At 37.8% G+C, this 14,029-nt stretch overlaps 1 protein-coding gene across 2 annotated transcripts in view; it reads left to right on the top strand.

Moving 5' to 3' along the window:
• The window catches only part of KDM1B (lysine demethylase 1B), a 28,924-nt gene extending 18,381 nt beyond the window's left edge, over window positions 1-10,543 (top strand). For both annotated transcript variants that reach the window (XM_074870950.1, XM_074870957.1), the window contains exons 16-22: window positions 1,203-1,334; window positions 1,726-1,800; window positions 2,723-2,839; window positions 3,404-3,529; window positions 4,930-5,052; window positions 6,997-7,149; window positions 7,751-10,543. In XM_074870950.1, coding sequence (XP_074727051.1) covers window positions 1,203-1,334; window positions 1,726-1,800; window positions 2,723-2,839; window positions 3,404-3,529; window positions 4,930-5,052; window positions 6,997-7,149; window positions 7,751-7,834 — 810 coding nt within the window. In that variant the 3' untranslated portion in view covers window positions 7,835-10,543. The remainder of the gene's footprint in view (window positions 1-1,202; window positions 1,335-1,725; window positions 1,801-2,722; window positions 2,840-3,403; window positions 3,530-4,929; window positions 5,053-6,996; window positions 7,150-7,750) is intronic.
• The last annotated feature ends 3,486 nt before the right edge of the window (window positions 10,544-14,029 follow it).

Genomic DNA, 14,029 nt, shown 5'->3' with positions numbered 1-14,029 from the left:
TTTGAGAGTAGATGGTGCAGTGGAGTAGGGCATTTTGCTGAGATGCCGGGTGGTAGAATTCACAGGAGAGTTACCTTTCCTCAGATGTTGTGTTTGACTTCTGCTTCTCAGTTCTGTGTTTAAAAACTGAGGTATTTCTCTACCTTGCTAGGTATCTTGAAAATAAATGCATTTAACTTCTGAAGTGTTCCAACACCCTGACGGTGGGCCCCAGTTCACCACTCCTAGGTATTCTGTTGGCTATGTGATACTTGGCTTTCCTCGCGACTTCAGTTTTAACCAGGCAGTTTCAGGAAATATTGAAGTATGATGATGTTTGCAGTGCATTATTTACTCAGTCCTGTTCCTTGGGTTAAAGATGTTTAGGGTCAATTGTACTACAGTAGGGGGACAGCTGATGGATGCAGATGCACAAATCTGACCTGAACTGAGAAGCACATAAGAACATAACAGAAATCTGCAAGACAGTGCTATACCAGGGCAGTCAATGGAAAATATTTCAGTATGTCAAGATTTTATACTTCACAGGCACCCAGGGGAAATAAGAAAGATGTTAAAATCTTATCTTGCCTTCAATTTTAAAATCAAAATATGAAGTAAATGCAACTGCAGTGATAGGAATAGGCGTTTGAATAGCAGTTTGAGAATTACTTCAGATTTTTGACTGCTAAGTGGTAATTGCTTAGTACAAATACCACTTTGTACTAGCTATGAGTTTGCAGGGGTATGGGGAGAAGGTCAGTGAAAGATATCATGGAAGGACCTCCAAAATGACAGAAAAATTCCACTCAGATTTTTTTGTATATTATTTTCCCCTTCACGTTGCGAAAGAAAATACTTCCATTTTCATTTGAAGTCTGTAAGATCTGATTTTTTTGCTAGAGACAGAAAACTGAAATAAATACACTGCAATCCACCTGAATTTTTGTACTTTCCTTGTTTTCTCTACCAAGCAGAACTATAAATTACATGCTAGTGACCAACCCATATTCTGACATTTCTTAATCCAGCAATTCATACGTTGTATAGTGGCCTTAGGTAAATAAGCCATTTGCTTTTGTCAGTTTTGCCATATATTCTGGTGATACACTTTTTCTTTCCAGTTGTGAAGGGAGTAGGGTGGCTTCTTCTAAACTGTGGGACTTTTGCTAGTACCCATGTCACCTCACCAGTAGAGACAGCTAGTTATGTTCTGTCCACAGGTATCTGCACGCTCATGGGACCACAATGAATTTTTTGCCCAGTTTGCTGGAGATCACACTCTTCTAACTGTGGGATATTCTACTGTGATTGATAAATTGGCAGAAGGGCTGGACATCCGGCTGAATTTCCCCGTGAGTCTGGAAAATGTTGATGCAGTGCCTATCCTAGATTGCTTTGAAGCACTCAGTCATATCTTCGTATTCTTTTAGACCAGGCAAATCTGTGCCTGTGATTATTTCAACTTGTCTTTAAGAAAAGAGAGGACAATTTCAGTATTTCTTGAAATCTTTGAGGACTATCAGTATTCAAATATCGTGATATGATGAGCTTATATGTTAGAATCACGATGATTTTTCTTTTTCAGCTTCCATGGAAGCTATTTTTTTTCCTTTCAATATTTTTCTAGAAACTTGTGTTCTTCAATTTCTTGTTTACAGACTGGTGCTATATTAGCTATTATTGTCTGAACCTGCATTGCATACGTAGATTTTGTAGTATAATCTTCAATCTGTCTTTCAATAGGTACAGAGTATTGATTATTCTGGTGAAGAAGTACAGGTCACTACTGCAGATGGAACAGTGTGGACAACACAGAAGGTACCCAGTATGCTGCAAGATTAAGGATTTTAGGGAACACAACCACCACAGGACATGTCCTTTTTGTCTTTCCCCCCCCCCCCCCCCCCCCCCGAAGACTATTTAGTCCAGTTTCTCCCCACTCAAAGATGAAAACTCATATATTCTAGTATGAAAACCCATATTTTGATGTCCTAGAGCCTATTTTTCATTGAGCATGATTGAGTTTTGAGTACTAGTTGATTTGAAGAACTAAGCACTATACAGGTAGTACTAAAAATGTGAAGCAAATAAATTTTTATCTGGGCTTTGAAGTGACAGTTATACTTTCTCGTTCCACTCCCTGGTCAGCTTTACCCCATTTAGCATGTAAATCTGCCCTGTTACAATTTTTCCCTTTAGTATGCAGGACTTGACTACTCATTTCTCTGTCTCCCTTATTCCCTGTATCCCCACCTGCTTCATGCTGCATAATTTAGCTTTTAGTAATTTTCAAAATGATACATAAATTTGATCACGATTGGGTTGACATCAAAAGTGTTACTGAGCATATTTTAAAGAAAAGGGATCTGTGAAGGAAGAAGAAACAAGACAATGACCATCTTCTCTCCTTTCAAAAAGACAGTTTTGTTAATGTGAGAACCATTGATTATAATTTACAGGAGGTATTAAGATTAGTAGCATGGTTAGCCACTCTGATACAAGCAATTCAACAGACAATAACTTAAAACCAGTCAACTGCAGGATCTGTTCTTGCCTGAATGTAAAGCATGTGTTTCCCATTAATGGGGGGTAAAACTAGACACTAATTGAGAGATGTCTGATGAGTATTATGCTGCATCCTACAAGAATAATCCAAGATAGTTAAGAGGATGCTTTAAGTGAGGCTTTAAGTGCAGTATTCAGCTTTTGTGACTGTTGTGATTGTAATTATTTCTTTCAGGTATTAACAACTGTACCACTGGCCCTTCTTCAGAAAAACGCCATTCAGTTTAATCCTCCACTGTCAGAAAAAAAAATTAAAGCCATTAATAGTTTGGGAGCAGGAGTCATTGAGAAGGTAAGTAATTTCAGATAATATTTAATTTTCTTTTCATAGAAACATTGTCTTCTTTGTCCCTGTTGCTTTTGCTATGCATTTCTCAGGATTTATTATCTCCTACCCTTTCCCAGTGCAAAAAAAACAGCCTATCCTGAAAAGATCCCTAGCAAGACACACACGTAGAACAGAACAGTAACAGAAGTAATGCCAGAAACAGGATTGTAACAATGTTGAAATGTAAAGGCAAGATTCAGAATCCCCACATGAGATGGGTATCACTAAGTTCTATGTTATGTTTGTAAAAATTATGCTGAATTTCTTGAGCATTTTCCATAGTGAATTCCATTGTGAATTTGATAGTCTTTGCATTTGCAATTTATGAGACTAGTGGTTTTTTTCCTTCCCTGTTCCCCTTAGAGAACAGGCCCCTATATTCTCTGTTGAGACCCTCTCATAGAACTGAGTGTCTCATTGAGTGGAAAGGGGAAGAGGAATTAGAAGAACATCATATACCATATCTAGTTATGAGTTTTGTGGTATGACATGCTTTAATTCCATCTCTCTCTCTCTCTCTCCCTGTAGATAGCCTTGCAGTTTCCTTATAGATTTTGGGACAGTAAAATTCAAGGAGCTGATTTTTTTGGTCATGTTCCACCCAACTCCAGCCAACGTGGGCTCTTTAGTGTTTTCTATGACATGGATCCAGAGGTATCATATGCTAGCTGTATTGTCTGTTGGTACTTCAGAAATTGTTCGGCATTTAGGTGCAATAATTACTGGACAGTGAAAGTTTTTTTCTTCTCCTCACCCCTGCAACTGTTTAAAGAAGTGGAAGCAGTGTTATTTATCAAGAAATAGTGGATTGATACTTCATTGTAGTAAATGGGAGTATCTTCCTACATTTGGATACAAAATAATATTCAATGCTTTTATTCTCAAACTATCCTGAAAACAAGTGTGTAATACCTGACTTATAGATGTACTAATATGAGAAAGTCTACCAGTCACTTCCAGTTTAGGACTTCTGTTCCCTTCTTTAAATCAGCTAAAAATGCTGTTAAAAAGATCATGCTGGCTTATTAACACTTAATGGCTTGCACTAGCCTGAATAACTATGTGGAATAGCAGAAGAAAAGACAAGCACTAGGTTTTGTATGAAACTGAGGTCTGTAAGGTCAGTCCCAAACTCATGAATTTCAAAACAAATTCAAACCAGTGCATTGACATCATGTTTCTCTTCCTTGCCAGTTCCAAGCAGACACATAACACATTTATATCTTACCTTTTCATGCTTTTACTACAACTGATGATCACTACTTGGCAGCAATTAAAAGGCCATTTTGTGACCTTATGGCTTACTACAAAAGGAACCATCCTGTGAATACTGTGCTCTGTTACTACACTATCTGTACCTGTATAAGACTTTCCTTAAACAAGCGCTCTTCAGTACTTTTAAACTCATTCTACATGAGGTTCAGTGTGCTGGTGCTGTCCAGAGACACATTCTTAATTTGCTTGATAGCTATTCTCTGCTAGTTATCCAGTTTAGTAACAGAAGAATTGCCTTACATAAACAAGAGAGGGAGAGTTCTTTCAAGGAGCTGAGAACTTGTGTGCTATTCTATAGTCACCACTTCATCTTCAAAACTTCTGCATGGTAGCAGGTTTCTTGAAGTGGAAGGAAACATCAGTAGAACTGAATTTTAATTTATTTGGCCAAAATCTGCTGGTCAGAACTTAGTATTGGCCTAATCCAAACATATGTAACTAGTATTTAAATAGATTCTCTGTTACAACCTTTTGGAGTACAGCTGAGGTGGAATTTTGGCATGAAACTAGAGCTTAAGAGGTCTGTCACAAAAAGTAACACACTAAATGTCAAATCTTTTAGTGTAGCCTTTAAATAGGTAGATAGGAAGTTTTCAGTTAATTCATCAACTTGTAAAAGGGGCTGACAGCCCCTTGTAGAATGTGCAGCCTTTATTCTAAGGAATCAAACTCACTTTCCTCTAGAACAGAAGTTGCGTTGCAGCTGAAAATCTTTGTCAGTACCAATTAATGACCTAATAATTTTGAAATGATCTCATATGCTAATGTCTTGTTTTTAGAGCAAACAAAGCATTTTAATGTCAGTGGTCACTGGAGATGCTGTGACAACCATTAAGAATTTAGATGATAAACAAGTACTGCAACAGTGTATGACTGTACTTCGAGAGCTGTTTAAGGAGCAGGTAAGAGAAGCCTCTTTTATTAAGAGATGAATTAACTTGCCAACATACATAAAGCTTTCACTTGCATTACTTCATGATGTATAGGAAAACCTTTGACATTCTAAACTATTTTTCTTTTCTTGTTAGTTTGAGGGAATATGCTTCTTTTGAGATACACTAAAAACACAATGTTTGGTCTCTTGTCTGAAGAATGTGAATTGAAGTATCTTAGAGCTGTCTGAAAGAAAACGGTAGTTCACTTCTGTTTTTCAATTCATTATCACCCTTTAAAGCGCTTTTAGAAAGGAAAATAAATAAAAAATTAGTACTTTAGGCAGGTAACACAAATACACTTCTTAGCTGCCACTTTTTCCAAAATTTTTTTTTTGTCATCACTGCTTTCAATATACGATAACAGTTTTAAGGTAGATGAATTTGATTATGATTCCTGCCCCCCGCCATGTAAAAAGCAACTGAAATTACAACACCCCCAAACCAAACCAATCCATCACTCTTCTAAGAAGAAACAACCCTTCCTGAGCTCTCTTAGGATGGAGGTACAGGCAAAATGATCTACTAAAGGCCCTACATCCTGACTGTAAAAAAACATTAGATAAAAATTTCTACCTTTTTTCCTTCCCCCAGCTCATCATTATGATAAAAACTAATAGGAAAATCAGAGAAACCTGGGGCAAGCAGAGGACTAGCACTTAGCAATGTTATTTACATTACACTCTATAGACAGTAATGTGTTAGTTAAATTACTTAAGAGCAGTTAGATCCCAACGAATGTTTGTGGGTGATCTCTCAGGTTTTACTGATAGTTCAGATGCTAGGATTAATGATTTCGGAAAAGCTTTGGCATCTGAAAGCTTGAGTTTTTCTAGAAAACATACTTTTGGTAATGGCTTTACAGTTACCTGAGTCATGTGCAATGTAAGTTCACATACCTGCTATTTTGACCTCATGAGAATGTAGTAGAGGTAGCAAATGGGTCTTTGGTTTTGGTGCCACTCTTGTCTAGAAGAGTGATTTTCATGTCTGTCTCCGTGGTTTATAGCAGTTATGAATTTCAGTCCACAATGCAACAGGATTTTCAAAACACAAGATAGCTTCCAGGGGTGTACCCAAACTTCTGGGATGTCCATGAAACCTGCCATACTTGGCTAGCCATTGTCTTGATTGCTTGAGCTTTAGTCTCTCATGTGCTACCAGAGTAGAATAGTCTATTTGTTGATACCAGATGTTGTGTAAGAGGCAACCAGGGGTTTACTTGTCACAGGATCAAGAGTAAGACACAGCTGTAGCTGACTAAACCTTCAAACAGGCTCTTTTTGGTAGAACTGTGTGGAATTTGCATGCTGCAATGTGACAAAGAATACACAGTATTACTGTCATGGCTTAGCTACAGACACTCTGACTTTGTTTTTGTTTTCTCCCTGAACCTAATTTTCAAGCCAGCTCATTTTCTGATCTTAGATCAGTAATGGTATTTCTCCATTGGAATAAAATTATCACCAAAATGGAAGGTTACATTTTGAGATTTAACAAGCTAGAAGTAGCAAAGCATCATGCCTTACCAAGATAAACAGTGCTTACGTTATACGTACAAACATGCTGAATTATGTTGATACTGGTATTTTATCTGTTTGCAAGAGTATCTATGTATTTTGAAGAGATTTTTTTTTTCCTCACGTGTAGTTCTAGGTATATTACAATATTCAGATTTGTTGCATTCAAAACAGTGCAGCTGTGATGATTCAGGCATCAGGCAAGTCTAGCAAACAAAATTATCTTTGTGGTTAGTAATATAATACAGAAAACTGGAATTTGATTCCGGAAAGCTATCTAATCTGTGTTGTAATAATATTACATACTCTAAAGATTACAAGAAACTCTTCATGAGAAAAAGCTATGCAATTATGAGCTTTTCTTTGCAGTACATAACTTATTTTGATTATGCAGGAGGTTCCTGACCCAGTGAAGTTTTTTGTTACTCGATGGAGCAAAGACCCTTGGCTCCAGATGGCATATAGTTTTGTGAAAACAGGGGGCAGCGGTGAAGCTTATGACATTATAGCTGAAGATATACAAGGAAAAATTTTTTTTGCCGGTGAGGTAAGTATCTTTGTTACTGTTGATTAAGGTTATTGGGGAACTATTTCTTATGAAAGATCACCTTTTGCTAACCAACACCATTAATCTAGAGGTAGCATATATTCCGTTACACGAATATGCTAATGTTTCTCCATTTTGACACAGAACCCTCTTTATTCATATTACTATTGCACATGGAAAGTCTGCCACATATTTCAGGTCAGGAGTGAACTGCATAACCACTAAGTGCAGAACATGACAAGACTACACAATCCACTTACATTTTTTAGTCAAATTGTCTTTCTGTTACTCCATTTGTGGGTAACATAACAAATACGTGCTGCTGATGGTATAGGTGCATTCTATACAGGCAGAGAACTTACCTGCCCCACTAAAGTGCAGATGGAAAAACAGACTACTAGTTTTGCTAGTTGACTTGCTTGCAAATTTTGAAGTTGCTAGAAAATCTTAAATATTTCCTCCTAAGTTCTCCAAGAAGTTCTCCATGGCTTTAAAAAATGTTGGTATACGCTTAAGAAAAACAACTGATCGTATAAACTGAAATTCTATCTGTTCTAATAGTTTTGGAAACAATTCACTTTGTTTGTTTTTTTAAATACAGGCCACAAACAGGCACTTTCCTCAGACCGTTACAGGAGCTTACTTGAGTGGGGTTCGAGAAGCAAGCAAAATAGCAGCATTTTAAGTACTGAAATTTTGTGTTTATAGTTATATTTTTAATTGTTTTCTGTGGGTAAAACTATCTTCAAGTTTCCTATTGCTGCCTTTTTCCTAAGTGGTACTTAAATATAGTATATGGTACCTGAAGATAAAATCTTCATCTTCATTTTCCTCTTTCTCCCCCACTCCCCCTTTAAACCCTGATGATACATATTGTTTGGGTTTTTTTTCCAGCTAAGGTTTTACTAGCAAGAGTGACATTGGAGTCCTGGCCACAGCTTAACTGACGGAAGTTTTGTTGGGAGTCCTCTTCTGTATGGCTCAAGTCATGCTATTGTAAACCTTCATTTCAGAAGGTCTAATTAAAACAAGACTTAAGTTAACATACAGCATTAAAAATGCTGGCAGTTAGTAATGACAATGGGAATTTTCCACTAACTGTGCTTCTTGGGTTGATAATGCTCATAGGAGTTCAGACTTGCTCCCAAAAGCCTGAATAGTCTAGACAAATTCTAGAATTATTGTAGGAAGGAACTCAACATTCTTTCCACTTGCAATCAATAACCTTTTCTATAATATTATTCATATTCTTAGCTTCCACTAAGTGGGCTTTGGAATATCAAGTTTGTTCCTTTAAGAGATGGCTGGAACAGTTTACAGTGCAATCATAGAAGGGTTATTGTATCTAATAGAAACTTGAAAAATTAACTTTTACATTACTTTAAAAAACTTTGAAATATTCTCTCTGCTACTTATCCAGAGACATCCTTGTTACAATAATAGGCTAAATTTAGATTTGCTTAGTGCTTCTGATCATGTAGGAACAAGACAGCTTAAAAATACTATATTTCTATGATTATTTTGAAAACAAACTTCCAAATTCATTTGGGCTGAGTAAAGAGAAACTATCTACTGATATGAGTGCACAGTGGGGGTTGAAGGACTGTAAGTTCCTAATGGCTCATTCAGCTTCTATATTTAAAAAATAAGTGGAGATGAATGAGGAAAAATATTAACACTTTTATGAAGGGCTGAAACAAGGTGGCTTGCACTTTGACTTGAAGTTTTATTTTTCTTTTTTTATTAAAGTATTATTAAAAACAACTTGAGGGAGTAATTCAGTAAGGGCTAAGCATCTATCTAATAGCTTTTCCATGGGACAGGGAAGAAAACAAAATATTCTTCAGTAGAAATAAGACAGACACAACCAGGGTATCTCATCATAATACCATTCCACTAAAATGGTATTAATGAAAAAAGATTAAAACCAACTTTTAGATCTGTTCCCCCACACCTCCCGTATAACTTCAGACCTCATGATTTCTGGAAGGGAAGTAAGCACTTACTCTTTCCCACCCTCATTCTCATGCATAGACTTTTTTTTTTTTCCCTATCTCTTTATTTAAAATGACACAGCAAACTTTTGAGTTATTTCCATAAAGCTGTATCCTTGGGAAAAAAAACAACAAGCAACCTTAAAAAAATCCTACTGAATAAAAGCAATTCTTCTTTTTAGATACCTAATGTTTTGTTTTTAGAGGTTTTTTTAGTATTGTTAAATATCTTTATTTAATCTCTAATTTACAAGGTGAAGATGTTTATATAACTAGATGTTTTTCAGATATATATTCTGTTCTGCTTCTTAAAGCTGAAATATATGGATTAATATGAAAAGTGTAACTGTTCATAATTTTTCTCTACATAAATGCTAGTATGTACAGTTTTAAAGTATTTCCAAGTATTAAACTGTAATTTAAAGGCTATAAGAAGCAAGATAAAATCCTCAGATGATAAAAGATAATCAGACATCAGATTTTGCTTTTGGTAATCATTTGCACTTTGTTCATTTCATTTATTCCAGGCCATTTTATAGCATAACTAGGAAAGATTGAGAGCTGCATATGTGTGCATTGTTTCTTTCCCAGTTTATCATATAGGAGAAAATTATTTGGAGAAGAGCTTTTGAAGGTGGGAACAGAGCTTATTACTACAAGCCCAAAACATTATATTCAATGGCTGCTTCAGCTGACCTTGGTCAAAATTTCAGTCAGCTTAATAACAACATATAAGCACATTACATTTTTAGGTAGGAACTGTCTGGAAAGTTGAGCTCAGCATCCATTTCTGCAGTCCAGAGTTCATGTGAACATGCTTGATTTTTAGGCATATGCTTCCATCTTGTTAATTTTACTTCAGGTTTTAAATCTGTCTACAACTTTGCAGGTAGATAAATGCTGTACTCTAGAGAATAGAGATGGACGTGAATAAACAGTCACATTTGGCTTTAGGTGCTGCACACTTACAGCATTAAAAAGGGTAACAAATGATAAATTTACCAATGGCCTAGTCTATTATTAATTATTTGTGTATTATTTTGGTGCCAAGGCACTTAAACTGTGTTGTGCTGCACTTAAGTTTGAGGAGTAAAAGTAAGCTCCATTTTAATTTACATTCATTTTAAATGTGTAAGAACATCAGGCTGGTTCTGAGACTTCATTCTTTAGTGTTCCCCAAAACTTTTTTTAATACTATGTTAAAATTTATTTCAAGCATGTATGTGTTTTTTCTTTTGTGTTTAATTTATTCCCTGCAAATAAAGAACTGGGAAACATTTTCTTTGAGTAGATTTGTTTAAATGTTATCAAAAATATTTGAATGCAGAGCATGATCTGTTACACTTCAACTCTTCTGTGTGACTATGTTATGGCAGCAGAATAAAACTGGAAAGTATCCACAGGATGCTCACTGGTTGTTTTTTTTCCTTTAAATTTAAGTAGTGGCTAAGCCTACTTTGTTACATTTGATATTGATTTTAAGATTTTAGTATATTCCTACAGCTACACAATTCCTCAAAAGTGGTGCTCTACAGCCTTCTCTGAGCTCTAAGTACTAATTTTGCTGTGATTTGGACAATACTATAATAGTCAGTGTCTTTCACCTTAAAGGTTTACAAAGCAATTCATAGGTTTGTATCATTATTTTCCTTAGCCAGAGGAAGTTTAAGCTAAAATGATAATTGTTTAGAAGCACTGCCCATAATTTTAAAACAGCTGTAAAAAAAACCAGAGGGCCACTTTATGGTGAATGATTTAAGTATGAATACATCATAGGATCATGGTTATTATGAAAGGTTCCTACTAGCACGGATCGCTTTAAGCACCTGCAAGCCTGACTACATACCCAAAACACTTAAAATACAAACAATGAGTCTGATAACACCTATCTCCATTGTTTCTCTTGAATTTACTTAGAAATCATATTCCTGCTCCCTTTGAAAGTTTATTTCAACCAATAACACATGTAGGTCTGAACCAGTGTGGAAGACTCACTGCTTTCCCCTAACCCCATCATACTTGATTAGTAGTTCAAAGGTTGTATCACAGAACCATAGCATGGTTTGGGTTGGAAGGGACCTTACAGATCACCTAGTTCCAACCCCCCTGCCATGGGCAGGGACACCTTCCACTAGACCAGGTTGCTCAAAGCCCCGTCCAACCTGGCCTTGAACACTGCCAGGGAGGGGACAGCCACAACTTCTCTGGGCAACCTGTTCCAGTGTCCCACCACCCTCACAGAAAAGAATTTCTTCATTATACCTAATCTAAATCTACCTTCTTTCAGTTTAAAACCATTACCCCTCATCCTATCACTACACCCCCTGATAAAGGGTCCCTCCCCATCTTTCCTGTAAGCCCCCTTTAAGTACTGGAAGCACAGTAGAAGGTCTCCCCAGAGCCTTCTCTTCTCCAGGTTGAACAACCCCAACTCTCTCAGCCTGTCCTCATAAGGGAGGTGCTCCAGGCCCCTGATCATCGTTGTGGCCCTCCTCTGCACTTGCTGCAGTATGTCCATGCCTGTATCCCAAGAACATGCTTCGTTCTCCTAATGCTAACTCCCTGCAGGAAATTATTTTCATTACACCTGACACTGGTCTTTAAAAATGTTAACTTCTTCAAAGAATAACAATCTTTAAAATGGAAACAAAATACTAACGCTGTGTTTAAAATAAAGTACGTTGGTAGATTTCATCACACTTCCCCAAAGAATGACAGTCCTTCATGATAATAGTTCGTGTGAGGTAAGTCTTCCTTTTAGACCAGCTGTCTAAAACTTAGATCAGAAATAAAAGTGAAGTAGCAAGTCTACAACTGAGTGCAGGCCAGTGAACAGGGTTAGGTTAAAAGGCATGGCAAGTTACATAATACTGCCATCGTCTTATCCCCAGGACCTCTGGAGATACCTGGTTTAAGCTGCTAGGAACAGGACCAACATGGAGCTGGTGGCTCAGGGACCTGCCAGGTTGAGCTCTGAACATCTCCAGCAATGGGGATTCCACAACTGCTCCAGGCTCCCTTTCTGTGAGACCACCCTCATGGTGAAGCTTTTCTTCCCCTAAACATGTAACTCATTTCCCTGGTGGCAGCTTGTGTCTGTCACTCCCCTCCTCTCACTGTGCACCTCCAAGCAGAGCCTGGTTCTGCCTTCCCCATACTCTCCCATTTGATAGTTGCAGACTGCAGTATGAACCCCCTTTGTCCATCTCTTCCTCAGGCTGAACAAGCCCAGCTCGCTCTGCCTCCCCTCCTACATGGTGGGCTCCAGCCCCCAGCCGTCTTGGTGACCCTCCCCTGGACTCACTCCAGTGTGTCCATGCTCACCTTGCACCAGGGAGCCCAAAGCTGGACACAGCACGGCCGAGGCAGGCTCACAAGTGCTGAATAGGGGATAATAACCACCTCCCTCCCTCCAGCTGCTGGCTACACACTTGCTGAACAGCCCAGGGTGCTGTCAGTGTTCCTTATCACAACAGCACACTGCTGAACTGGGTTCAGCTCATCTGCAAGAACCATCTGCCCTACCCAGTTCCTTCTCTGCAAAGCTGCTTAGAAAGAAACCAGTCTGTCCCTATCCACAGTTATATGGGGTTATTCCATCCCAGAAGCAGGATGTTGCATTTGCCTTTGTTGACCTTTATGAGGTTCCTGTCAGCCCATTCCTCCTGCAAGTCAAGGCCCACCTAAATAAACTTTTAGACCTACAACTTCCAGCTACTTGCTTGAATAAATATTTTTGAGTTCAAAGGCAGGAGAAACATTTCTTTCAGAAGGAAATTAACACACTTGTCAGCATTCAAGATGTTTCTTAACTTTAAGCAACTGAAACATTGATTTTAGTAAATTTCTTATTGCAAGTTTCCAGACAGTATTACAGTGTCTTACAGATTTTTCCACTGTTCTCCCTAAATAAAGGGAACTAGAATAATAACAGCAACCACCAGAGGTAGTTTCAGGAATGCTTTCCTCTAGCTCAGTCAAGGCTACTTGATTATAGTCAACTTTCTGGTTTGGAAACAGAAATAATTAGATCTACCCAAGTGGCCATGAGCTACCCTCTCTCTGAAACAGCAACAGAGCTAATAAACCTTATTGGCATCACCATGCTGACTGCCAGGGCCATTATTTGTCCAGATTAAGCACTGGCCTCCAAAAGGGTTATTTTTAAGGTCAGCTTAGTGCTGGCTAATCTAACCCCAGACATTCACAGATCTTGGGTTGTCATGTGCCCTGGAACAGGATAATGTAAAGAACACAGATGCTATAAGCAGCCTGCTCAGGTCCAAGAAGTCTATTTGAGCTTCTGGAAAAAAGTTGGATGGCCCTTAACATCGTGCCTTCCCAATTTCATCTTGGTTAGATGTGCCTGAGCAGTATACTATGGTTACCACATAACTCCAACTCAGCTTTTTTCCTAAAGACATGTAACCTCTCTTCACTCAGAATTTCTACTCTTCCCTTTCCCCATCTAGCCCTCTTCCATCTCCCTTCTCCTACAGGGCCCATACACTGTTACTTCAAGTGCCAAGGTCTCTCATAAGAACAATTGTTTATATAAGCAAGCCATTCAAGTTAATTTGTATGGTTTTGCAAGGTCATTGACCAAAATACTGAATACTAAAGACTTAACTGAACAGAGGAACCAATACACCGGACTGTAGGAATTATGCGGTAAGCAATCAAATCAAGATGTTAGGTCTATTTTTCTAGAATACAATGGTCAGGACAATCTTAAGCATCTGGAAGGTATATACCTGAACACTTTATTCAGTTACCTTTTATCCAATTAGCCAGTTTCTGGGTTTTATGAGCATGTCTGTACAGGATTTAGAACCCTGATCAGCTATGTTTTTAATCCAATAGCATCAGGAAAAGCAGGACATTTT

The sequence above is a fragment of the Strix uralensis genome, chromosome 1 (genome assembly GCF_047716275.1).
Source record: "Strix uralensis isolate ZFMK-TIS-50842 chromosome 1, bStrUra1, whole genome shotgun sequence".
In the NCBI taxonomy this organism is placed as follows: domain Eukaryota; kingdom Metazoa; phylum Chordata; class Aves; order Strigiformes; family Strigidae; genus Strix; species Strix uralensis.
This window is presented reverse-complemented; position numbering and strand designations above follow the sequence as displayed.